Source organism: Gymnoscopelus braueri, assembly GCF_963280865.1.
Source record: "Gymnoscopelus braueri genome assembly, chromosome: 8".
NCBI classification, from domain to species: Eukaryota; Metazoa; Chordata; class Actinopteri; order Myctophiformes; family Myctophidae; genus Gymnoscopelus; species Gymnoscopelus braueri.
The window spans coordinates 45,633,064-45,660,665 of NC_137609.1; the positions used below are offsets into that span (position 1 = coordinate 45,633,064).

Consider the following 27,602-nt stretch of genomic DNA (forward strand, 5'->3'; position numbering starts at 1 on the left):
AAAGAAACTTGTTGTGCCAACCTTTGAATCTGGTTTTAACAGGGCGCCTTTGGGAATTAATTGGTACAAAACGTTGGCAGTGTTAAACCGTCAGTCGCCCCCATTTATCATTTCTGTATTTTTCTAAGTGCCATTTCGATGATTTGTTGTTGTGGTATGTTGTTGTTTCATTTTTATTTTGTCCTCCAATTTGTTTCACAACGAGTAAAGACTATTTCAACATTAACAAAGGATTTGTGGTACACTAAACTGTCAATTAACTTCCCTAGCCGCTCATTCCACATTTTTCTGTTCTGGTTGTCTTATAGGGTGGTGGTGTGACGCTGAGGATTGTTGGAGTCTGCACCTGTTTCTGCTTGGCTGTATGCCCAGTGAACCACCGGGGGACTGACTGGAACACTGCTGGATGGAGGCCAGCGTACTTGGTGGATGGAGAAGACGAAGAAACAGAGTATTGAGGATCCGTTCCATTGTTTGCTCTACTTCTCAGCCACATCCCAACTAGATCAGCAAAACATCCTGAAACATTCCCATTCCAGCTTGAGGCCCCCTGCACTCTAGATCTATATATATATATATACACAAGGCTCTGCCATGTCGCAGGTACATTCTCCATAGTCGTCTCTGCAATGCGTCTTCTAATTTATTCACTCTTTCACATGTTGCCCGATGGAGAGACTACCAAAAGAATCAGGGTAGAGTGCTGAAGAAACTCACCTCAGAGTCTTTGGAGAGACAGATTGCACAGTTTTGTGGTAAAAAAAAAAAAACGACAACAAACAAACAAACAAAAAAATCGTTTACACAGGTTGCGCCTCCTGTCATCCGGGGTGGATTCAGAACACGTTGACTTCAAAGGGCATCAGCGAGTAGTGTAGAATCATGAGGAGGTGTCAAAGCCGGGGTTCGCTGCCTTTGTTCTTAGTCGGGCTGGTACTGACTGTGATGGGTATGGCGCTGGAATACGAGGGCGTTCCTGGCCAGTGGGCGCGCTACGGCCAGTGGGACGCCAAGGCCTCGGGTCAGCTCAGCTTCATCCTGAAAACCAACATCAGCAAAGCCCTGGTGCTCTACCTGGACGACGGCGGGAACTGTGACTTCCTGGAGCTTTTGATCGCGGACGGCAGGATGCAGCTGCGCTTCACGATCCACTGCGCCGAGCCGGCCTCGCTGCACACCGAGACGCGCGTCAACGACCGCCGCTGGCACCGCGTCCTCCTGGTGCGCGACCACAGACAGACCCGGCTGGTGGTGGACAACGAGGACAAAGTGGCCGAGGTCAAATCCAAGCGGGACGAGATGGTGGTGGCCAGCGACCTCTACGTGGGCGGGATCTCGCCGGACGTGCGTCTCTCGGCCCTGACGTCCAGCACGGTCAAGTACGAGCCGCCGTTCCAGGGCTTCATCGCCAGCCTGAAGGTGGGGGAGGCCGATCCGGTCCTGCTGGACGGTCAAGGTCTTCATAACGATCTGGATTATCTATGCACCACGCACTCTCCCTGCAGCAACGGAGGCCTGTGTTCCATCCACAGGGGAGAGGTCCTGTGCGACTGCACCGACACGGGCTACAAGGGGACGTACTGCTATGAAGGTGAGCCAAATGCACGGGAAAAAAAACATCTTCCTGATACTTTCATGAAGCAAAGTTGTGTTTTTTTTTAAGGAATCCTTTGGGGATCTAATTATAACACATTGCCACTGTCTCAACTGACTTCCATTATCATTATCTGTGCGGGGGACAGTTTCGGGCATCTACATTTGAGGTGCTGCTTTCTGTGGGTGCACAGTAAAAAATAAAAGACAAATTGTGTAAATTTAGATCTTCATCAGAATCAGAATCAATCTTCATTGTCACATCACATTACAGGTAAGGTGGGTGACATTCTTGGTTGTGCAGGCTCATCATTGCAGTTCAAAGGATAGATAGTCATCTCATAGAGAGAGAGGAGAAGCATAAAGTGCATAATATGACTAATCTACGTATACAACAATGTGAGTGAGTGCATAGAAATAAAAAGTCATGAATGTGTTTATAAAAAAAAATCCCTTTAAAGGTAGGGTAAGTGATATTTTTGGGTTAAAACAAAAAGTATTTTGTTTAAAGGTTAAAATACTATATTCTGATAGTAATCATTGCTATAGAGTGTTTGTTCAGTAACAGATGTCTCCATGTCTCTCCAGCTCTTTAATAAACAGAAAATACATTTTTCGGTAGGTGTCAAAATCTCAACCAATCAGGAGAAAGTACCCATTTTTAAGCTTAATTTGTATAGTGTTCCAGTTCCAATTTTGCCTGCTCATTTCTTAGTGTCATCACTTCCAATTTCACTTGTTTAATCTGTATCCTGATTGAGTTCTCTGTCCTGGTTGGATAAAATTGGAAATGAAACTGAAACTGAAACGAAAATGCATTTTCTGTTTAATAAAGAGCTGGAGAGACAAGGAGACTCCTAATACTGAACAAACACTCTATAGCAATGAGTACTATCAGAATATAGAGCTATTTAACACTTATTTTAACCAATGCAAATCACTTACCCTACCTTTAACCCTTTAAGACCTGAGGCGATTCTACAAAATGTCTATTTTTAGAATGTCTTCTAAAAACTGTTTTTTGAAAAAAACGTATGTTACTATGTCAATGGTTCTCAAACATTTTCATGTCAAGGACCCCAAAATGTATACATATTTGGCCAAGGACCCCCATCTCAAAATAATTTGTTCCAGGGACCCCCAGAAGCAAAGATTTGAGTTCCAAATGTTCGCTTGAAAAAATATATATTCAAAGGTTTGCACAAGTTTTCACAAATTTTCAAAAATTGCAGATCTACAAGCTCATAGCGCGGCACTCGGTGCCGCGCTATGAGCTTGTATATCTGCTATTTTTGAATAGCCAAAGTGTAAAATAATGCTTTTTTAGCTCAAATCTTAAAATGACACAGATGCTTCTCCAGGTGTCAAAGTGGGTTAAAGCACATTTCACAGTTCAGTCTGTGCAGTCTCACCAGACTTAGTTTTTGTTCAGCAGCCGGATCGCTGCTGGGTAAAAAACTGGTGGTACTGCTCGCCAGGCTCCTATATATATACCGTTTGCCTGGCCGTGGACTCATGCGTCAACTGACCAAAAAGGGGGACCTCACTTTACAGTTTTACAGAGTTACATTAAAGGTATCATGACATTCATTTTCACTTTTTTTATTTTCAATGTTTTATTTGGGGTTTTATGACCTCAATTACACCCAAAAAACCTGAACTTAGAACATTCAGTGGATTTTCTGTGGTCTGGGGTTTTCTGAATAATTAGGCTGAAAAGTAATCTGAGCTTGGCCCTTCGACAGTGAGGTCACAGTCGATTAATCCCGCCTACTCTCCTCCTCGCCCCTCCCCTCCCCTATCCTTTGGGGGGGGGCGGAGCAGAGGCGATGATTGACAGGCAAAATCCCTCAGCAGCGACACCCGCAGGCAAATATTTCTTTTTTCATTGCAGTTGAAAAGGCTTTAGAAATGTGAGAGAAAAACACCTGCCATGGATCACTGGAATGGAATTTTCACTTAAAACTTTTTGTACACTTTTGAAGGACCAGGACAAAGACTTTGAATGTGGTGTAAAAGTGAATGTCATGATACCTTTAACACTCACGTTTTTGCTGTGTGATTGGGAGTTTCAGAGATTCTTTACGTAATTGTTTTTATATATATATGGTATTTAGAATTGCATGTAGCCCATGGGTTGATCAGCACCATTACACAGCCTCATCTGGAAGTGAGATACCGCCGTGTTAAGGCTGACAAAGCAGTCAATGCACGATGCTTGTTTTTTTTATCGTTTATCTCAAAGGCACCATCAAACGTTTTAATTTCGACTTAACTGCACACTTAGATCAGCTATATAACACAGGAGGTCTGTCCCTCCCTTCCCTATGACAACTTCGCCAACACGCCGAGCGTCCCTCCTGGCTCTAAGCTGTGGATTGACCCCCCCCCCTCCCCCAACACACACACACACACACACACACACAAATACAGTCAGGACTGCAGACTTGCTTCCTTCCCTGCCGCAGTATGAAAACTCACCTATTAAGACTCAACCTCACCCCCCTAGCACCCCTCCTTCCTTTTTCATCACTACTTGTTGCCTAGCTATTTCAATAGATGCTGCACTGTTCGTTTGGCCGCAAATTCTAAGAATAGATTTAGATTTAGCATGATGTTTAGGCACATGCTAGGTTTTGATTTGTTTACCTAGGGTATTTGTTATCCTACTTACTTTGTAGCCCGTGGCCAATTGTTTTCTTTGCACTCTTATTTACTTCACAATGTACCCTGTCGTTTGCTGGCTAGGGTTCATACCGCTTACACTTAATCTTGCACTTTGCTGGTTGCTATGCTAATTTAGCCTAAATTGCAAATTGTAATTGTTAAGGGTACAACCTCGTGGAATTGACAACAGGCTTAACTCTTTAAGACCGGGAACGCATCTGTGTGTCATTTTTAGATTTCGTTGGGCTATTCAAAAATAGCAGATATACAAGCTTGTAGATCTGCTATTTTTGAAAAATCATCAGTTGTGCAAATATTTGAATCTTATTTATTTTTTACATTTGTAACTCAAATCTTTGCTTCTAAGGTTCCTTGAACTACATATTTTACCAATGTTTGCTTTAAAAAATATATAATCCAAGATTTTGCCACGAATTTGAAAGATTTTTCAAAAATAGCAAATCTACAAGCTCATAGCGCGGCACTCGGTGCCGCGCTATGAGCTTGTATCTGCTATTTTTGAATAGCCAAAGAAAACTAAAAACGACACACAGATGCGTTCCCGGTCTTAATGGGTTAAAGATCGGATCAATTGCAACACGCAAAATGCTCCTTGTCGGTGTACCGGGACGATACAGTACGGTATTGTCTGATGCTGGCGCCAGGTTCAGACTCTTCCCCCACCAGCTCCACTTTACCGTATCTTAACAGCTCACAGAGGATGTCCTCTGTCTACTCTGGAGTTATCATTCACACCACTCTCCCTCTTCCCACCTGACCCTATAACACGGAGACATTATACCAAAATGTGTAATCAGAATCAGAATCAGTTTTATTGTCACATCACAGGTTTACAAAGTAAAAAAGTGGGTGAAATTCATTTTAGTGCAGCTTAATAAAAAACAACACCACAGCAGCCGTAACAGTGGACTGGCACGAAATGATGAAATAATGTACAGGATGAAATATGTACAGTACAGGGTACAAAGAACTAGACATGTGGAAACTGAATCTATGGTGTGCTATACCTGCCTATTAGAAAGGTACATTAATGCAACTTTAGGTGCCGAATGCGTATGAGTGGCCAAATGGATGTACAGTATTAGCTGACTTGGCTATATTGTTCACAATTGCATCCAATAAAAAGGTATGTTAGTGAAAGCTAAGTGAGAGTTGACCATGTAAACAAAAGGATTAAAACGCATAAAAAATGCATATCTAGGTCTACAATATTTGCACATGACTTCGTGATAATGTTTCTTTTTTTTCTTTTTTTTCACTGATAATGACATGCCCAAAAAAGGGATGCCAGTTTGAAAGTGGTTAACATATTAAAACAATACAATACATTTTATTAATTTAGGCAATGATAGTGGGGAAAAGAAACGTGTGTGAGTCGATAGAATAGAACCTTTTGTCCAGTCAGGTTTGAAGGTTGTCCTCAGGCTTAAACACACGATAACATGATTCATCACCCCTTACATCAGTACAGGGACACAGATAGTACACAGACTATATTCAATAGCCTTATGGAACTCACATTACACTTATATTATATCCTTGATGATGGGCTCTCGTTCCTGGCTGCCAATTAATTTTAGAATTGATTTTCATTTTTTACTATCCAGATAATATAAGGCTTCATGGTGCAGCGCCCAATGACATTTCCGAGTTGCCTGCGTCCTTCATAGTTCAACGCCCTTTAAATCATCTAACTTGGACTCGGTGTGACAGGGTGGCCTAGTACAGTGTCACCACCCTGTTATCACCCTGTTGTCATCCATTGTTCAATTCCCAGAGCTGCGGCAGATATGTCCTTTTTATAAGTGTCTTTGAGCGAGACACTGAACCCCAACCTGCTCTCTCCTTGTTTAAGCACTCTGGATAAGAGCATCGGTTGTCAAATGTTAAAATGTGTTGATTAACATAAGGAGCCTTAAAAGAGTCTTGATTACCATAAGGATGCAGAAATCCTGTTATTTAAAGGCTTCTATGATGACATGATGACATCTGTCTGTGGCTAAAGCTGCTACTGGTATATTATTATACATTAGTCAGCTTGAGACCCATTGTGAAACTAAATTAGGTCGAAATACCGCGTGGCTTCATGTGGGTCTCAGACTTCATGTGGCCGTTTCTATGATATCAGATACGTATGACTTATCTATGACATGTAACTCCAAACTCTGCTCTCTGAACCTATTAAGACCGGGTACGCGCCTGTGTGTCATTTTTAGATTTCTTTAGGCTATTCAAAAATAGCAGATCTACAAGCTCATAGCGCAGCACCGCTATGAGCTTGTAGATCTGCTATTTTAGAAAAATCTTGAAAATTTGTCCGAATCTATGAATGTATATTTTTTAAAGCGAAAATCTGTAAGTGTCAAATCCCCCCCCCCCCCAAGAAGCAAAGATTTGAGTTAAAAATGTTGTTTCAAAAACATACCGTATATGTATTCAACACAAATGTTTTCAAAAATAGCAGATCTACAAGCTCGTAGCTTGTAGATCTGCTATTTTTGAATAGCCTAAATTATAAAATAATGCTTTTGGCAAAATAATCGATAAAGACACAGATGCTTCCCGGTCTTAATGGGTTAAGACAGACACCACTTTTTTTTTTGCCCAAAAATGCCCCAGGATGCCAAGTTTGAAAGTGGTTAAACATAAAACCAGGTTGAAAGTGGTTAAACATAAAACCAGGTTGAAAGTGGTTAAACATAAAACCAGGTTGAAAGTAGTTAAACCTAAAACTTAATTTGGGAATTTACAAATGCTTCTGCCATACAGTGTACTTACTGTACAACTAAAGTGCTGAAAAAGCACAAATTGAAAACATGTCAGCCCCCGCTCCCCCAACATCCCTTTCATCTTGACAGATACATTTTTCCTGCTGTAAATCAAGTTTGTCAAAACCTATACAGCTTGAAATGGAAATTCAAAAATAATATATTTTAAAGATGTTTTAGAATATATTTATGTGAATGGAAATGACAAACAGATGACAGCTTCCTGTGCACGGCTTTCAGGGGACATTGTTACAGACTCTTAGTATAGCATTTAGAAGACTGTGGAATAGTTGTCTGGCTTGAGAGACTGGGCATATCTCTGCCAGGCTGGGTTGCTTAGCCAGGACTGTGTATAAGTCACGGGTTGGAGGAGCTGCCAGGACCCGAGGAAGCTGTAGGGGGGAAATGGCATATAATACAACATACCGTCAGGGTTGCCAGATCTGCTTATTATAATTTTCCCCGCAAGATTGTATTTAAAAATAGCCGATCTACAAGCTCACAACGCGTCGCATCGCGACGCGTTGTGAGCTTGTAGATCTGCTGTTTTCAAATAGCATGATGTATATGTTAAAGTGCTCATGCGGCCCATAGTCGCTTCTTTTGGGCTGGTTTTCCTAGACCTGGTTGCTTGTTTCTCTCACAGAGTCTGGCAACACTGCATACTGTATGATGGACCTTATGATGCAACTTTTTTCATTTGTGACTCCCCCCTAAGGGAAGAAGCGGAAGTGCTTATGGAGGTGCACTCTATAGAGGCCCCTCATTATGTGATTTGATTGGATGTTGAGTTTTTATAAAATCTCCTTTTAAAGGGCAAGACCACTTTGGTAGAGGTTTGGGTTGTGTAGTTTCCTTGCCATGATGTAACTCCAAAGGTGGACAAGAAATGAAAAATAATTGCTCCAGTAATTAGAAATTGATAATTCAAAATATGCTCCTCATTGACTTACATTGTACAGTGAAACAGCTCTCAAAGTCACTCTTTTAGCCCGTAAACGAACACAAACGAAGCTGATTCAGACAATATAGAACATCACCAAACCCAGGACTGTTTATTTTTTTAATAAAAATGTCAACTTCCTGATGATTTTACTATTTGAAGATCCGGATCCGGATCCGCCGATCCAGTCCGGGTTTTCTTTTTAATAAAAATGGCAAAATCAACAGTAAGTTGAATTTTTTATCAAAAAAACAAACAGTACTGGGTTTGATGATGTTCTATATTGTCTGAATCAACTTTGTTTACATTCATTTACATGCTAAAAGAGCGACTTTGAGAGCTGTTTCACTGTACAATGTAAGTCAATGGGGAGCATATTTTGAATGATCAATTTCTAATCAATGGAGCAATTATTTTTTATTTCTTGTCCACCTTTGGAGTTACTTCATGGCGAGGTAACTACATAACCCAGACCTCTACCAAAGTGGTCTTGCCCTTTAACAGAGCCCATTGATGTGGAGGGAACCTCGACCTCTGGATGCACACATCAGTCAGAATCAATTTTATTGGCCAAGTGCCTTTCCACATCTTGATCGGTTGCTCTCTACAGTAGGTAATATTGAGGGGAGAAAAAAAAACATACTGTAAATTCAACAGCAAGATAAGCCATACAGCATGAGATGAAACGTTGATGAATGTCGATGGGGACATTTAGTTGTTTCAACTGCCAAAAATAAATTAAATGTAGAAATATAAAAATAAATAGGCCTATATTAGAAATACAGAATGCTAAAATCCGGGGACAAAATGTAATATGCATTTCCAGAATCTGTAGGTGCGTTCGAAAAAATGCGCACCGGGAGCGCACTCGCCTATTAGTTTGTATAGACCAATGATTTGTTTACCAACATTGAGACTGGACGCACAGGTGATTGTTTCATGCAATCAATTCCCAACATATTGTTTCGGGGTGCGCTGGTTTCAGTTCATTCAACCCTCCTCTTGTGGTTTGGTTAGTGAGGTCAAACTGCTATTCAAAAACATCAGATATACAAGCTCATAGCACGGCACCGAGTGCCGCGCTATGAGCTTGTAGATCTGCTAGTTTAGAAAAAAACTTGAAAGTTTGTGCAAATCTTTGAATATCTTTTTTTCAAAGCGAACATTTTTAACTCATAATGTTTGCTTCTGGGGGGTCCCTGGAACAACATATTTTGAGATGCGGGTCCGCGGCCAAATACATATAATTTTGGGGGTCCTTCACATGCAAAAGATTAAGCACCACTGACATAGAAACATAGTTTTTTTTAGAAAACCTAGAAAGTCTATGGGCCAGTGCGCTCAGTGCTGTATTTCCGAACACACCCTGTATACTAGAGATGCACGGATTGCGGTTTTAGCCGCGGTTGCCGCAGTTAACCGCGGTTTGGGTGGATTCGGGTCAATCAAATATAATTATTAATTAATATCGGATAAACCGCGGGTGAAATATTGCGGTAAATAAATTAATGACATCTAATATATCTATCCATAAAATAGCTAAATCTCTGTGTGCTTGTGTCTGTGTGAGTGTGTAGAGCAGCCTCTGTGCGATGCGATCACAAAATGCATTGATTTAGCCTATGGAATGTCGTGCGTCTTTTTTCTTTTTTTTAAACCGGTGCTGCGCTGTTCAGCGCAGCAGAGCAGTGCGCTCTGTATGTAAAACTAACGGGGAATACCAGAAAATAATAATATTGCACAAAATGTTCCACGATTAAAAAAAATATAGCAGATATACAAGCTCATAGGTGCCGCGCTATGAGCTTGTAGATCTGCTATTTTTGAATAGCCCAAAGAAATCTTAAAATGACACACAAGCTGTGTTACCGGTCTAAATGGATTAACTCATGACTGCTGTTTGGTGGGATTTTAAAACATTTGCCATTCCATGCTATTTTACTGCCTTTTGTTTTTTTATAGGGACATTGGACTTTACATCTGAAAAGTAGTAGGCTATACACGCAGTTAGTGGTACACGCAGTTAGTGGCAGCGGTGGCCTAGTGGTTAGAGGGGCGGCCTTGATACCGGAAGGTCCCTAGTTCGATTCCCCAATTCATCACATCAATCATGAATCACTGCTGAATAGCCCTTGAGCAAGGCTTCCATGCAGGGCCTGGCTGTAAATAAGTGTTAACTTAGTCCAACACCCTGGGTAAACAACAAACTTTGCTTTGCTTTGCTTAGCTGTACTATTAGTAGCAGAGGTGTAAAGTAACTACTGTAAGTACATTTACTTAAGTACTGTACTTAAAGGGATGTTTCACTTTCAAAAAAACTTTTGGCCATTTTATCATCTACTCTGGCCTTTGTGAACCCCCCAGACAGTTTTTAAGTTGCTTGATTAATTATTTAGATATTTGATATTCATTTTATCAGACACGCCCCCTTCCTATACAAACCCATTGTAACTTCAAACTTCATGTTAGATTCATCAAAAACACCCGTCCTTGGTTCTGGTGACTCATCCTGCCCTCCTAATGCGTGAGGGGGCCATGTTTTTTTTATTACTTTTTTCATTTATTTTTAATATTTTTTTTGGAAAATGAAAATAATAAAATACAATAAAGAAAATTAAATAAATCGCACTGGCCAGAAGTAGCCAGAAATAATTCTGGCACTCAGTGAGTTAAGTACAATTTTGAGGTATTTTTACTTCACTGGAGTATTTCCAATTTTCATTACTTTTACTTCTACTCCACTACATCTCAGAGGCAAATATTGTACTTTTACTCCACTGCAATTATTTGAAAACTTTAGTAACTAGTTACTTTTAAGACTTTGATTATTATCGTAAAACACAATAACCACTTCAGCCCTATGCATTTCGACCATTTGAAAATAGCCGATCTACAAGCTCGCATTGTGAGCTTGTAGATCGGCTATTTTCAAAATAATTTGTATTCATTTTGAACTTGTGAAATGGGCCATTATGCACAATGAGTACTTTTACTTTTGTTCTTTAAGTACATTTTGATACCAATACTTTTGTACTTCTACTCAAATATATTTTGTATTCCGGACTGTAACAGAGTGTTTCTACATTGCAGTATTGATACTTTTACTTAAGTAAAACATGTGAGTACTTTTTTTCCTCCACCGGTTAGTAGTGTCACTGACTGTAATCAGAGTAGTAGTCTATTATTCTTTACCTGACATCTCACTTCAGTTCATTTGGCCTTATTCTGGAAGAGAATGCCATCTCTTCCTTAGTTTCTCAGAGATTTATTGGCCAAGAGCTCTGCAGTGTCAGCTGGAGGGGAACGTCTCAAACCCAGGAGCAGAGAGGGGAGATAAGAGAGACCATGACCGGAGACTTCCAATGAATAAGCTGCCTCATCCCCCCAAAAACCCTACATTTCCCTGTGCCCAGTCTATTAACATGCCAGCCGTGTGTCCATTGATATAGCAGAGGTTAAGACGATCACCTCAGAAAGCACACTTGCCCCTGCTGGGCTCGGATTGAATCCTGCCAGGTAGAACCCCGCTCCTCTACCTTTGCAGCTTTTCCCACTGTCTGCCTCAATAAAAGAAATTATTCAAAGGTCAGTGGACTGCCCGCTGTCCTTTAAAAAAAGACATGCCAGGTATTTCATCAATCCAGGCTAACTGAGCTACTTTAAGTTTTATGAGATTCAGAAACCATTCTAGTATGGGATCAGTAAGGCAGATGTAAATCCTCTCCGTAGTATAGTATGCGCAATATGCTATCATTCCTGATATCATTCCAAATAAGATATGCATGAACAATGAATATGAACAAAGCAAAATGCAGGACTCATCACTGTGAACGTAATGTTAACTTAACATGTGAAGTTAAACAAATTGTAGATTTAAGCACAAATGTTACCAAGCATGCACACATAATTATTAACTCATTCACTGGCAGATTTAATTCTGGCTGTGTTTGCCCACTGCCAGCAATTAAAAAATAAAACTTTCTAGAGGTTTCAAAATTTATATTCATTATGATCGCAAGTCCGATCGTTTGAAAACACACACTCAAAACGGCGTGTCTCGCGGCGAAAAAAAAGGCAACTCGAGAAAGACACGTTCTAATGTAACTAAGTTAAACAGGGAGCGGACGGAAATCCTCTAAATGAACAGATTAATAACCTATTTTTCTTCCAGAATGTATTAAATGCTTATCTAGACCTTCTATACTGCTCAATGTTAGCACAAGGATAACAACAAAATCATTTGAACACATTGTCAAACCATGACCCCCTGCTTGTTAAGTATATTGATGATTGACATAAAATGTTAATGGTATGAGTGGGCACATTATTTACAGTGTAAAGGCCTATAGCTGGGTAGTGGATGATACATACTTTAGTAGGGGATTTGACACACTCGACCTTGCATAACGAGCACATTCCCTGAGAGCACACAATATTTTTGTAGCTAAAAGCAACGAGTGGCTGATGTCTGATATGGACGTCTGCCAAATGATAGTGCCCGTACTGCAATGTTGGTCCATCTGTGTCCTGCACCCATACTGTTCCCTTTGTTAGCAATACATCCTTTCTAGGCAAAAGGCATCCGATCAGTCAGGAAATATTATTCATTTGTTTGTTAAATATGCTACTGGGAGATTCCCTCCCCCACCCTCCAGTGGTGGAGAGTAACTAAGTACATTTACTTAAGTACTGTGCTTAAGTACAATTTTGAGGCATTTGTACTTTACCTGAGTATTTCCAATTTCCAATACTTTTACTTCTACTCCACTACATCTCAGAGGCAAATATTGTACTTTTACTCCACTACAATTATTTGAAAACTTTAGTTAGGCTACTTGTTACTTTTCAGATATAAATTACGATATTATGAAACATATACGTTAACCACTTTAGCCCTATTTTATACATAGGCTATATAAAATAGCAGATCTACAAGCTCACAACGTGTCGCATCGCGACACGTTGTGAGCTTGTAGATCTGCTATTTTCAAACATTTTGGTGCTTTTACTTTTGGTACTTAACCAGTGTTTCCCAACCGTTAGGGCAGGCTATATTTTGTATTGCCGCTACAATGTATGAGGAACCAGAACAAAAAAATGTACTCTCATGTACACAAGATGTAATAAAGAAACCTTGAACATTACAAAATGTCTTTGGCCTACAAATACAGTATATAAACTTGGCTCAGTGCAATGAATGGAGGAGTCTGGTTTCACCTTCCCAGAGTAAAACTTATAAACCCAATATACAATCCAAACATTTATGACAGTACTCACCAAATAACTTTAAAAATAAAAACAAGGACAGAGACAGTGCCTCGGTTTCGCCTATTTACTTTTGAAACTTGTTTTGCTTTGATGTAATAATAAAGAAACCTGAACCTATAACCTCAACAGTTACTTTTCTTTGAAATGACAAAATAAACTGTTTTGAAATTACAAGCACATAAAGCACTTGATATAATATATAGAAAAAAATCGAATTGTGTACAGTATGTACCACAGATGTTAATCATAACTTCAATATAATATAAAATTCAACTGTGAACTGATCCTGGTAGCATTGTTGCGGACACATGCGCAGTATTCTTGTATTTGTTTTTGGTCGCCGGATTTGCGCCAGGGGCGACCGTGTTTTGGGGCGAACGTTTTGGTATTCCTTTTGACAGCATTGCTTTCCCCTCTTCTTCCCGGTACAGCGTACTGGCGCTGAATCTTTTAACGGAGCGCCGTACCGGCCCGCTCCGACACACTTTCACCCTTGAGTACCTGCCAGGCGAGTACTGGTGATGGCCCCATGAAGACAAAGGCATACATTTGCATTCCTATGGGTGACGGTGGCTTCACTGAAGTCGTCCTTGGCAGGCTGAGCCTTTGGGGAAAAAAAGTGGTAAATGTCGTCCTTGACAGTGAAAGAGTTAATTTGGGCATTTCATTCTAGGTGAACATTTTCAGCAAATTGAAAATTGACAAAATATGAGTCAGTAATCAGTGGACTATAGCTCTCCAAAATCGGGATCAACATTGGACCAAAAAAATCGGGCATCGGCTAGACTCTAGTTTCAATGTGAATGTTTTGGTGCATCACAGCCTCACATGCATAACTGTGTGTGAATCATTCTCTTTCTTTCTGTGTTACTACTGGAGGTTTATATCATATAAACCAGTGTTTCTCTAATGGGGGTACGCAGAGGTACTTCAGGGAGTACGTGAGAGAAAGTGGAAAATAGAAATTGACAGACTTTGTGTGAACCTGCTGATCAGTAAAGTGTTAACTCCATTTCTTATATGTAAAGGTGGGTTATCAAATAATTCAAAGCATGGTTTTGTCTTCTCAAAATATTGTAGTCGGGTAAAGGTGGTACTTAGATTCAGAAATCAGGGAAAAGGGGTACTGAAGCCAAACAAGTTGGAGGACCACTCTTAAACCATTACTTCTCTTGTAAGATAAGATAAGATATGTTCATCCTCGTGGGGGAATTCAGGTGTCATAATTGATAATAAACTTAACTGAGCTAATGTATGTACGTTCTATTAATAAAAAAATATATACTGTAAATGTACTGGTGTATTCACCAGTGAATACATTAATGTACATGAATACACACTACAGTACATCTTTAGTAGCCTGGTATCCAGCCTGCTTCGCTACGTTCGGCGGACTTTCTTTTCTCTCTTCGCTTCTCAGTCTGGAGAGCACCCTATTGACTCGTTTTGCAGAACTACACTGGAACTACATATGTTACGTTGGGCAACGTCGTTGCTGATTGGATGTTGTTCAAACGAATGACGAATCACAACGATCACACTGTTTTTTTTGTCCCGCCCCGCACCACAGACCAATCAGAAGCCACGGTTCGATTCCTACCTTATGCCATGTCCCGCCTCCCTTGGAGATACGTAGGAGGCTTTCCAGACTGAGAAGCGAAGAGAGAAAAAAAAGTCCGCCGAACGTAGCGAAGCAGGCTGGATACCAGGCTACATCTTTAGTGAGAGGGAAGATGTTTAAGATGGTAGTGAGACCAGCCATGCTGTACGGCTTGGAAACGGTGGCATTGACAAAAAGACAGGAGGCGGAGCTGTAGGCGGCAAACTTGAAAGGTTTCATGACATTCAGATTTACAAAACATTAGAAGTCTTTATCATGGTCCTTCAAACGTGTATTAAAAGGTTTTAACTGTAAGATCCACTCCAGTGAGCCATGGCAGGTTTTTTTCTCTCTCTCTCTGTGTTCTGAAGGCTTTTCAGCTGCAATGAAAAAATATATATATATTTGCCTGCGGGTGTCGCTGTTGAGGGATTTTGCCTGTCAATCATCGCTCTGCTCCGCCCCCCCCAAAGGAGGAGAGGAGGGGCGGGGAGGAGAGGGGGCGGGATTAATGGACTGTGACATCAAAGTCCAGGGGCCAATCCCAGCACTTTTTTTTGCCGAATTATTCAGAAAACCCCAGACCACAGAAAATCCACTGAATGTTCAAAATTTAAGAATTCTACGATTCTCATTAGGAGTAATCTTTCAAGACAGATTCAGAGCTCCGCAGCTGAATCTGTCGGCAACAACGTGTAGAGTTGTTGTTATTAGGAATGAAAACATAGGCACCACCGGAAGAGGAGGGCTGAAGGAGAGTGAACGGGCCGTCATCCGGTCTCTACACAGGGCATTGGGCGGTGACGCCAGAGGCAAATTCAAAGGATTTTTTCCCTTATTTTTTTGCCGATGGGTTCCCAGATTGCATTAGGAGTGACAAGGAGAGACAAGATCAGAAATGACAGACTACATTGAAGTCTTTGGGGATTGGGCAAGGGAGGCGAGGTTGAGATGGTTTTGGACATGTGTGGAGGAGGGATGCGGGGTACATTGAGAGAGAGATTCTTACCCCATTAAGACTGGGAAAGCATCTGTCATTTTAGATTTTAACCACGTTAACCATTATCTTATACTTTGGCCATTCAAAAATAGCAGATCTACAAGCTCAAGCTTGTAGATCTGCTATTTATTTGGATACTCAGTGCAGCGCTATGAGCTTGTAGATCTGCTATTTTTTGAATAGCCAAAGAAATCTAAAGTGACACCGATGTAGTTCCCGTATTGAATGGGTTAAGATGGAGCTGCCAGGCAAGATGAAGGCCAAAGAGGAGGTTTTTGGATGCTGTGAGAGAGGACACGCAGGTGGCTGGAGGGACCGAGGAAGATGCAGAAAACAGAAACAGACGGAAACGAATGATCCGCTGTAGTGACCCCGTATCAGCTGAAAGAAGAAAAACAAGACCTGGTATATCAGTATATGAAATGATAGGATATGTAGCAGATTATGTAGGATATCAGCAGTGAATATGAGACTGAATACAGTGTCAACCAGCCTTCACTAGTGAGTGATCTGTATAATATTCTCATTCTCATAAACAAACGGAACGGTAACTACAGTTCTTATGCACATGATACCAATCAGGTATTGGCAAGTTGAAATACGACACACCTGATCTTTTAGAAAAGAAGCCATTAAAGGCACTTAATTAGTTATTTAATCAAAGTTACAGCGTCGTATTTCCACCTCATTTCACTCATCCCCATTTTCAATAATATGTTAAATAAAAGGCATTCCTGCGTGGTGCCTCTACTTAAAGCTGGTTATTTGCCATGACTTCAACTTGATTCATCAGAAAACTATTTTGTACTATTCAGGCATTTAGCAGACGTTCTTATTCAGAACAACTTGCAAGGTCGGAGTAAATGGCTTGTAAGTTAGTCGACCCAACAATCGGGTAAGTGGTGGACTAATTAAAGTGCTTAGCATGTGCTAAAAACTAACGAGGGGAACAAGTAGACCTCAACCTGGGGTCAGCCTGTTTTCAGATGTTCCTTAGGTAGGCTAATCTGTTAAAAAGTTCTTACCCACTTAAGCCTTATATACTTTGTCGTACGCCAAATAGCAAAAATAGCCCATCTATAAACTCATGTGTTTTGCGGTGCGACACATTGTGACATTGTAGATCTGCTATTTCAACAATTTTGAAAATTAACATTCAGAAATGTTTTTGAAATGTTTATTCTTTTCACCTACAAGCAGTGTTGATTTCGTCGACTAAACTATGACGAAAAATGTTAGTCGACTACCTTTTTTCACTGACGAAAACGAAATGAAAACTAAGCTATGATGACAAAAATGATGACTAAATATATTGACAATTCCGTCAACAAATAAAAAATAGACTCAAATGTTAGGGAGGGACGAGTGGAGAAGAGATCCAGTGGAACTAAAAGAAAAGTAATTTTATGTTTGGTTGCGCTTGGGTGTTGCGCTCTGAAAATAGCAGATCTACAAGCTCACAACACGTCGCGCTGCGACGTGCTGCGACGCGCTGTGAGTTGTAGATTGGCTATTTTCGGCATGCAACCAAGTGTCGACTTAATCAACCGTAGATTTAGTCGACTGAAACCAAAACATTTCAGGTGACTAAAATATGACTAAAACTAAATCAAAATTTGCTGTCAAAATCAACACTGCCTATAAAGGACATGCCCAACAATAGGGACACCAGGTTGAAAGTGTCTAATATACTGTATAATATCTGTGAATTAATGAATCAAAAGATTCTACAGAATGCTGGTCTGCGGCAAGTGGCTAGAGATATATTTTTGTAATAATGGTGAGACTTGTGTCCTCACTTCCAATGCTGTATGTCCTCTAACACCCCTCCACCCCATGTCCTTAACTGTGTCCTGCATAACCAAGCTGTAGAGAGGATCCAGATGGCCCGCTATGGATGAGATAAAATGGTTTGCTTACAAAGCTTTGAATACTCTTTCCTCACACCATGGTTTGAAGTCACAGCACTAAAGCATCGTAATGCTTCAGTCCCCATTATAGGGGAAGGTAATAATTGAGGACATGTTTCACACGGGGGCCACTGAATATAGGTGGAACAGTTAGAAAGATCCACTTATAGACCTATTTGTAGATGTGTTAGTGTTGTTTTTTTAAACAATTGCTTTACTAGTGTCACCTTGTCCCCAATTGTAATATGTGTATGTATGATATAATCATATAATTAATATTTACAAGACTATACCCCAAGAGGATTTCTGTTTGAGCCAGACGGATGCAATTTTGTCTAGAAGCCCGACAAAAAGGTCTTCATTATGCCTCGGAAGGAATTGTACGAAATGTAAAGGTAAATACGGTTAGCAGTGATTAGGGTTGCCAATCCTCCCTTAAAATATGGAATTATTCCATAATAAATGGAAGTAAAAACTGCATTTGGTATATTGAAGGCATACAGGATGCATTTTGTTGTATCTTTGAGAATCGGTTCAATGCGTGAGAGAGAAAAGATACAGGTTTAAACAGGGCAGTTATAGACTAAATGAGATTCCTGCTCTGTCCCACCTCAGCATGTCTGTGATGGCACTATATGTTCCATAGGGCTGTCAATGAATATTCCATAATGAATACACACATATTTGAATATTAAAAATAAAGGAATATACGACTGTAGAAATTAAGATTTCAATATTAATTCGTGCATTTAGAGCATACACAGGCAACTGGCGGCCCCCACCTTCACTTAATGCGGCCCGCAGGTTAATATCGGAATATTGATATATTATTGGTTTCAGCTGTTACAATTCCAAATGTGCAAACATGACCCGCTTTATTTACTTCAGTCTATATTAGTGGCTTAATGACTAGTATAAAAATTCTATTGTTTTTTTATGTCCAATGTATTTGTATTTAAGTTCATAAAGTTAACATAAGTATAACTAAATGCATTTGAAATTAAATAAAAATGATACTTTTGTCAAAGTAACATTCCAAAACGCGCCGCGCTGCGACGCGTTATGAGCTTGTAGATCGGCTATTTTTGCTACTTTTGTGTGACATAGATTGTTGAAGTACGGCATTGATTTACAAAAAAAGTTAGTTGTCTGCCTGACGGTATATGCAATGTGGCCCTCTGGAGTGAGTGTGGAAATATAGTGGCCCTGATTTAAAGAGTCGGTGCTCGTAAGTTCACAGACTCTGAGCCCCTCTAACCAATAGCACCAGCAGCACCGTTACCTTCTTCCGCCATATGGCTGACAGTTAGAGACTTGCAGAGGGCTGCTGCACAGAATAAATAACACAGGAGGAGTCACGCATTACTTTAAATGATTAAAACTGAAAAAAACGGGCGATCCAGGCAGAGGCAGACAGGTCACAGTTGACCAAAATAGACAAAGTGATATCCAGTTGAGGCAATCTAAAAAGCGCCTCAACCACTTCGGGATTCTGTCAGTAAACGGAAAAGTTGTGGAACTTCGAGATAAAGTTTCTACAGTTAGCCTACCGTTCCACAACGACCAACATGAAGCCTCATCTTGAAAATGTCCAACCAAAATGAGCATGGTGCGGTGCGGCTATAAAAACCTTCATTCACATGCAAGGACATGAGGCTGATCGGTATAATTGATGGGACGGGCTTCAGAGAGTTCTGTCGGGAATTGGAACCAAGGTACTGTGTACCTAGCTGTGGAACAACCACCAGTGGAATTGTAGAACTGCGCAACCGTACAACGGCACCTCAGACAAAATAAAGGAATCCCTCGACAAATCACAAGACAAATATGTGGCTCTTAACTGGAGAGGTGGACCTCGCTATCAACAACAGCCTATATAGCAGTAACAATCCCACTGGATTTCAGATGATTGGGAAATGCACGACTACAGTATGTACTGAAAACGACAGGAAAAGCCAGACGGCAGAAAATGTAGGCGAGTACATTCAAGGCATTTTGGATGCCTACGGCATAAAAATGGAATCTGTGATTACCATTGCAGATGACAATGGTAGAAATGATGTCAATGCAGTGGAAGACGTCTCCATACTGTGATCATATCATGTGTGGCACACACCATCAACTTGGCAGTGTGTAAAAAGGGCTTGGGGTCAGAACCATTGAATCCCCCATGAGCAGGCTGAAACACATTTCAGCAAATCTACCACAGACAGCTACCTCCTACAGGATAAACAAGAACTGTTGGGATTGAAAACAGAGACAAAGCTGATCAACGGCTGTCCGATGCGTTGGAACACAGCACTCATGACATGATCTGCAGGGGATCGGACTATCGGAGCAGCAAGCAGCTGTGTCAGCTGTTCCAGTATGTTTGAGAAGAAACTGCCTAGAATGGAGCTGACCACAAGTGAACGGTCCCCATGGAAAAGGTGAGCACAGATTGTATGAAAAGCCATGAGTCTTTAACCCATTAAGACCTGAAGCCGATTCTGCAAATGTTTTCTAAATCCCAACAGTATTCTGAAAAAATTGATGTTTCTCAGTGGTGCTCAAACTTTTTCATGTTAAGGACAGCAAAATGATATGTATTTGGCCACGGACCCCCATCTCAAAATATTTAGTTCCAGGGACCCCCAGAAGCAAAGATTTGAGTCACAAATGTTCGCTTTAAAACATATATGTTTTTATATATCTTTGAATATATATATTCAAAGATTTGCAAAAAAAAAATCACGATTTCTCAAAAATAGCAGATCTACAAGCTCATAGCGCGGCACTCGGTGCACTATGAGCTTGTATATCTGCTATTTTTGAATAGCCAAAGTGTAAAATAATGATTTTTAGCGCAAATGAAAAAGTGACACAGATGCGTTCCAGGTCTCAAAGAGTTAAAAATAGGTAGAATAGTGGCCCTAATGTTAAGTCACGGTAGAAATGCAAACCTTACATAATATTAACGCATAGGCCATTTATTTACAAAAAGGTACAGTACAAAAGGTTCTTAAACCTTTCAAGGTGACAACAGAAGCAATTTGTCCAACTGCATCGGCTGTACTGCGCCGTTAAAACGCGTTCTGCTCTCAGCTGACCAAGGACGCCAGACGATGTGGAACCGCCCACGTTGACACAGAGAGGAAGACAAAGATCATTGCCCATCTGGAGAAGCGGTATAGCGAGGAAAAGGCCATTTATGCTACCGAACAAAGCGAGCAGTGGTGGAAAGTAACTAAGTACATTTACTTAAGTACTGTACCTAAGTACAATTTTGAGGTATTTGTACTTTACTTGAGTATTTCCAATTTCCAATACTTTTACTTCCACTCCACTACATCTCAGAGGCAAATATTGTACTTTTACTCCACTACAATTATTTGAAAACTTTAGTTACTAGTTACTTTTCAGATATAAATGATTATATTATAAACCATACATTAACCACTTTAGCCCGATTTTATACCTGGGCTATCTGAAAATAGCCGATCTACAAGCTCACAACGCGTCTCGTTGCGACGCGTTGTGAGCAGAGTACTTCTACATTGCAGTATTGATACTTTTACTTAAGTAAAACATTTGAGTACTTTTTCCACCACTGAAAGCGAGCAACCTGGATCCAGGCTTCAATTAAAAGAGGGGCAACATGGAGGAGATGAAACAGAGCGTGGCAGGAGACCAAGCCCCGCTACCGGACAAACCCTGTGATCAGGTAATCCACTGGGGAAACCGCTCTAACCGCGATGTGGGATCTCTTCAGGGACATGCATTACACAAACAGGCCAGACTAGGACAAACACTCTGCTGCTTCAAAAAGAGATTTTGATGTACTGTATGAACAAGAGGCTCCAGTACCTGCTCTACAAACTCCTTTCTTGTGGTGGAAAACCTCGGGCTCTGGGAGATACCCTAACATTGGCAAAATCTCACCATCCCTGTATCCTCAGTGCGATCCGAAAGAGTCTTTTCCTCCACTGGGAATATAGTGGAAAATATAGTAAAAAAGAGGCATTGGACTCTTCAAATGACTCTCTTGTGTTTTTTTTTGTCAAATAACCTTGTAGGTCTACGGCAGGGGTGATGCAACTTTGATGATGGAGAGGGCCACTATATTTCCACACTCACTCCAGAGGGACACGTTGCATATACTGTCGGGCAGAAACCTCTTATCTCCGTATTTTAACTTTTTTTCGTAAATTAATCCTGTACCTCGTCATTCTATGTCACACAAAAGTAGCAAAAATAGCCGATCTACAAGCTCAAAACGCGTCGCGCTGCGACGCCTTTTGAGCTTGTAGATCGGCTATTTTTTGCTATTTTTGAATTGGAATCCTGACTTTTTCTTTTGCTACTTTTGAATTGGAATTCTGAAAAGTAACATTTTCATTTAATTTCAAATGCATTTAGTTATACTAATGTTAACTTTATGAACTTAAATACAAATACATTGGACATAAAAAAGACAATAGAATTTTAATACTAGTCATTAAGCTACTAATATAGACTGAAGTCATTAAAGCGGGTCATGTTTGCATGTTTGGAATTGTAACAGCTGAGATCAATAATATATCACTAATCCGATATTAACCTGCGGGGTCGCATTAAGTGAAGGTGGGGGCCGCATGTGGCCCCCGGGCCGCCAGTTGCCCATGTATGGTCTACGGCCTGAGTGGATTACAAAAGCTACCGCGGCTAATGGCTGCTTTGGCATGTGATCACGTGAGTCGAGATCACGTGTGAGGTAGCTGTATTGCTCAGCTAAGCGTGATGATCTTAATGAAATCTTGTAGTGTGTGATTTTACACTATTTTAAACTTGTAGTGTGTGCCTGTTTAAGCTTATAGAGAAGATAATCTTGTAAGATTAACCTGTAGTGTGTAATGCAACCCAGATTTCCAAATTGTTTAAGAGTTTTAAACTCCATTAGTGTGAGCTGGGGCTTAAATCATATCTTACGAGTCAAATCACATCATCCACAACACAAATCTGTATCGTATCTGTGTAAATCCCAGGAAATGCTAAGTCAAGAATGGCGAGGCATTATTTATCACGCTTTCCTGACGTTCACCCTTTCTGCACCCTCCGCACGTCCTGCTCGGGAGAGGATTAGCATTCCTGTAGCCAGTGGCGGAAAAAGTACTCCCATTTTTTTTACTTAAGTAAAAGTATCAATACTGCGATGTAAAAATACTCTGTTACAAGTAAAAGTCCGGAATTCAAAATTGACTTGAGTAAAAGTACAAAAGTACCAAAAGTAGAACGTTTTCAAATGTATAAAAATTGCGATGCGACGCATTGTGAGCTTGTAGATCTGCTATTTTCAAATGGCCGAAATGTATATAGGGCTGAGGTGAGTGATGTATGTTTTGTAATAATAATCAAAATCTACAAAGTAACTGATGCCCGGGTGTATTTCCGTTAGGAGACACAAAGAATCTACTTTGTGTCTCCTACCGGATACATTAGCCGGTAGGAGACAGGAATCAAATTATTAGCTTAGGAATGCGACAAAAACACGAATAAATCCATGGATTCAAGGCTTCATGGGGTGTGCAATTGATAGAAAATAAGTAATTTTTTGGGTGAACTACTCCTTTAAGAATTGTAGATGAACGTTAAATTGCAGTTGATAATCTATGCATGTAAAAATAAATATATATATAATGTATTAGACCAAAATTGTTGTTATGAAGCAGTTTTGTACATATTACTGAAGATTATAAAGTTCAATAGGTCCATTATATAAAGGGGGGACTACACGCTTTCCTGACGTTCACCCTTTCTGCACCCTCCGCACGTCCTGCTCGGGAGAGGATTAGCATTCCTGTAGCCAGTGGCGGAAAAAGTACCATTTGTTTTACTTCAGTAAAAGTATCAATACTGCAATGTAAAAATACTCTGTTACAAGCAAAAGTCCGGAATTAAAAATGTACTTGAGTAAAAGTACAAAAGTACCAAAAGTAGAACGTTTTCAAATGTATAAAAATTGCGATGCGACGCATTGTGAGCTTGTAGATCTGCTATTTTCAAATGGCCGAAATGTATATAGGGCTGAGGTGAGTGATGTATGTTTTGTAATAATAATCAAAATCTACAAAGTAACTGGTAACTGAAGTTTTCAAATAATTGTAGTGGAGTAAAAGTACAATATTTGCTTCTGAGATGTAGTGGAGTAGAAGTAAAAGTACTGAAAATTGGAAATACTCCAGTAAAGTAAAAAATACCTCGAAATTGTACTTAAGTACAGTACTTGAGTAAATGTACTTAGTTACTTTACACCACTGCCTGTAGCTTCCTGTAATGGTCACTGGGCCATCCATGCCAGCTGAACATTACATTTTAGCTTAAAGGAGGAGTTCACCCAAAAAATGATTTATTTTCTATCAATTGCACACCCCATGAAGCCTTGAATACATGGATTTATTTTGGTTTTTGTCGCATTCCTAAGCCAATAATTTGATGCCCGGGTGTATTTCCGTTAGGAGACACAAAGAATCTACTTTGTGTCTCCTACCGGATACATTAGCCGGTAGGAGACAGGAATCAAATTATTAGCTTAGGAATGCGACAAAAACACGAATAAATCCATGGATTCAAGGCTTCATGGGGTGTGCAATTGATAGAAAATAAGTAATTTTTTGGGTGAACTACTCCTTTAAGAATTGTAGATGAACGTTAAATTGCAGTTGATAATCTATGCATGTAAAAATAAATATATATATAATGTATTAGACCAAAATTGTTGTTATGAAGCAGTTTTGTACATATTACTGAAGATTATAAAGTTCAATAGGTCCATTATATAAAGGGGGGACTACAACCCCAGACCAAGGCCGGCGCCAGGCTTTTTGCAGCCCTAAGCAGAATTTGATTTGCCCCTGAGCTTTAGAGAGAGAGAGAGAAAGAGAGAAAAAGAGAGAGAGAGAGGGGGAGAGAGACCTTCCTTATTAGGACCGCATTCATTTTGATTGACGTTTTGCCATTAATTTCTGAACATGATATCGGGTGGTAAAAGTTCACAGTTTTTTTAAAACAGCTTTCATATAGGTTATATATATACTGTAGGTGAATTAATATGTATGTTTTCACGCCTCTGCCACCAGACTTTAAAAAAAAGTCTCAGTCTCAAATTACGAGCAGCTGTCCTGAATCCTGTCCTGAAAACCAGTTTAATTAGTTATAGCCTAATCTCTCAAGAACAGATTCTGCTCTGCGTTGGAATCTGTCGTGAAGGTTCGTCATAACGTGTACGCACTGTGTGGGCGTGGGCGTGCCTTCAGATCAGGAAGCAGGCCACGCTTTACCCAATCAAATGTAGTGGGCGGGATTTACGTGTCCGCCTATCCTTCCCTACTCGAAACAAGCCGAAACTAATTTAACAATAGCGTCCGCGGAGCAGACAAAACCACGGAAAGATATTCACATTTTAACTTGCTCTTTCATCATAGAAACAAGTGGGCTTATAACCAAAACGATCCATGTTCTCTGGGAGAAGTGGTGTTAGTGTTCTGTTTAGAAATATTGTTAGTGGGAATGAAAATATAGTCGCACCACCCGGAAGTGGAGCGGTGAAGGCAGACCAAAACCCCGGTTTCCTATGCGCACGGGTGCTGCGTCGTCATTGTCCCAGAGCCAGATAGAGATAGTACAAACAGCAGAGGGCGCTGTTTTTCCTTCTCATTTGGCTCGGGGTTCCCAGATTGGTTATAGCCTAATGTTTTTTTGTTTTTTGTTTTTTGCCTTGTACAGTACTACAGTAGTGCAGTGAGTGAACTGATAAACAACTACTTGCAATGGCATTTTTGACATGACATTGTAACATTGACATTTTACATTTATGGAGGGAAAATAAACCATGGTGGAAGTTGCACAACTTGCAGTCGCAAGGACACGGAAAGTTCAGCTGCAGGCAGCCACAGAGAAGATGACAGACAGAAGTGATAGACAGTAGACACTGTACGGATATAAATGAGTAAATAAGATAAAATGAATCCTATGTAACAGTGTGCTGTGAGACCATAAAGCGCAACGTTTAGAAGAAGCATTAGTCATTAGTTAGTACCCGCCTACTCCCCCAGAATGTCAACAGAAAGAGACAGAAAGAGGCAATTTTAATTGCAGCTCAAAACGGTAAATAAAGCCAGCAAGAGGAACGCGTTGACATAACTCTGTTGTTCGTAGCTGGTGAATGAAAATAATTCTTAAGCTACTTTTTATTAAATCTGGCTGGCTATAATTGGGGAATAAACATAAATTATATTAATTGGCCTATTCATGATGCGCTCTGAAAGATTACCTACATACTGTACAGCTAGTATTGCTTTTGGTGCGCCTGCCAAAGAATTAAAACAAGAGAGATATGTACTCTTGTTGTTGCTCTGCACCATTAGCTAATTTCACCCTCTCCAACTACCTTAACAATATAAGAAGTGTCGCACACAGAAAATTTAGAGTGTACTGAATAGAGAATGATATTGCCGGTGGCTGTGTAGACCGACTGGGTCATATTTAACTGGCACTGTAACTTGGAAGCCATGGTGATTAGTTAAAGCAGGACATTTGGAACAAGGCCTATAATAATAATAATAATAATAATAATAAATACGTACAATTTGTATAGCGCTTTTCTAGGAACTCAAAGTCGCTTTACAGAAACAGAACAAAACAACTTTTGTAGGAAAATGTGTTATTTCTTCATGAATAATAGCGGGTGCTCATTCAATTTGGGATATGACTGCTTTATACATTCTAAATCCTAATAACCATGGAAAGCTGATCTAAGCTAGTATTATTGTCCATTATTTATCAACAATGCATAATGGGTATTACAACATCAGTAGCCTCGGAAACCCAGGCTTTTTTTTTTGTTACAAAAGAAAAAAAGCCTGGGGGAGCCATGCAGGAACGATGGTCTTGGACCTTGTTATCTCCTAACCAATCAGAGTGCAGAGGGGCGTCGCTCTAAATTTGGTGACGTCAGCGTGCTCCGTGCACAGGCCGAGGGGGGGAGGGGAGGGGAGGCGGGGACATAGATTGGTGAAGCAATAGGAAGCCACGCACAAATCCGGGCGGCTGTGTTTGGGTCCGCCCTTCAAGACCATGGATTGAGCTCGTAGCCTCAGGCTAGACGTGAGTTTGTGTTGAGCGTCTGTGTATCATGAACAAAAAGTTACATCTACTGTAGGCTCTGTGTTTTTGATTTTGTAATTTAAGTGACTATAGCCTTGCGGGTTTAAAAAGTATCCACCCAAAAGTACATTAATTACCTGTCAAACAAACATGTACTGCTTGACCACATCGGCAGGTACAAACCAATTTCCACCAATACAAAGATTCTCGCTTAATGTCCCTCTTCCACAGCTGATTAATTGAATGGAGACACAGGCTGTGCTACCCTGTTGAATGGAACAAACACGGTGGATGCAGCGTTACAAACAATGTCGAAATACAGTAGTGCAAAAACACATTGTACATAGCCTACAATGAAAAAAAATTTGAGGCGAGAATGCAGGAACATAAACATGATTCAGCACTGCCTTGTTGCAGTTTGTGTGTTTGCATCTTGGTGTTTAGATCCCATAGCCTGCGGGGACAAAGGCACACTCTGTGGAGATTAAACATTGAGCTGGAAAACTCTGGTTTAAACCCTCCCCCACTGCCCCCCTCACTGTGATTGGCTGAGACTACACCCAGCCTCTGATTCACTAGGAAATATCACAATAAAGGTAGCAAAAGGATATTTAACCCCCAGGGTTTTTCAAAAATAGTTTGCCACCTCTGCATGTTTCCAGGTAGGAAACATGTTATTGTTTTCTCAGTTTATTTTTTAACATTGAAGTGA

The 27,602-nt window shown here is 40.4% G+C and overlaps 1 protein-coding gene across 1 annotated transcript in view; it reads left to right on the forward strand.

Moving 5' to 3' along the window:
* Window positions 1-882: 882 nt before the first annotated feature.
* The window catches only part of nrxn2a (neurexin 2a), a gene marked incomplete at both ends in the record, with an annotated part of 222,109 nt that continues 195,389 nt past the window's right edge, over window positions 883-27,602 (forward strand). The window contains one exon of the mRNA XM_080434625.1: window positions 883-1,648. Coding sequence (XP_080290751.1) covers window positions 883-1,648 — 766 coding nt within the window. The remainder of the gene's footprint in view (window positions 1,649-27,602) is intronic.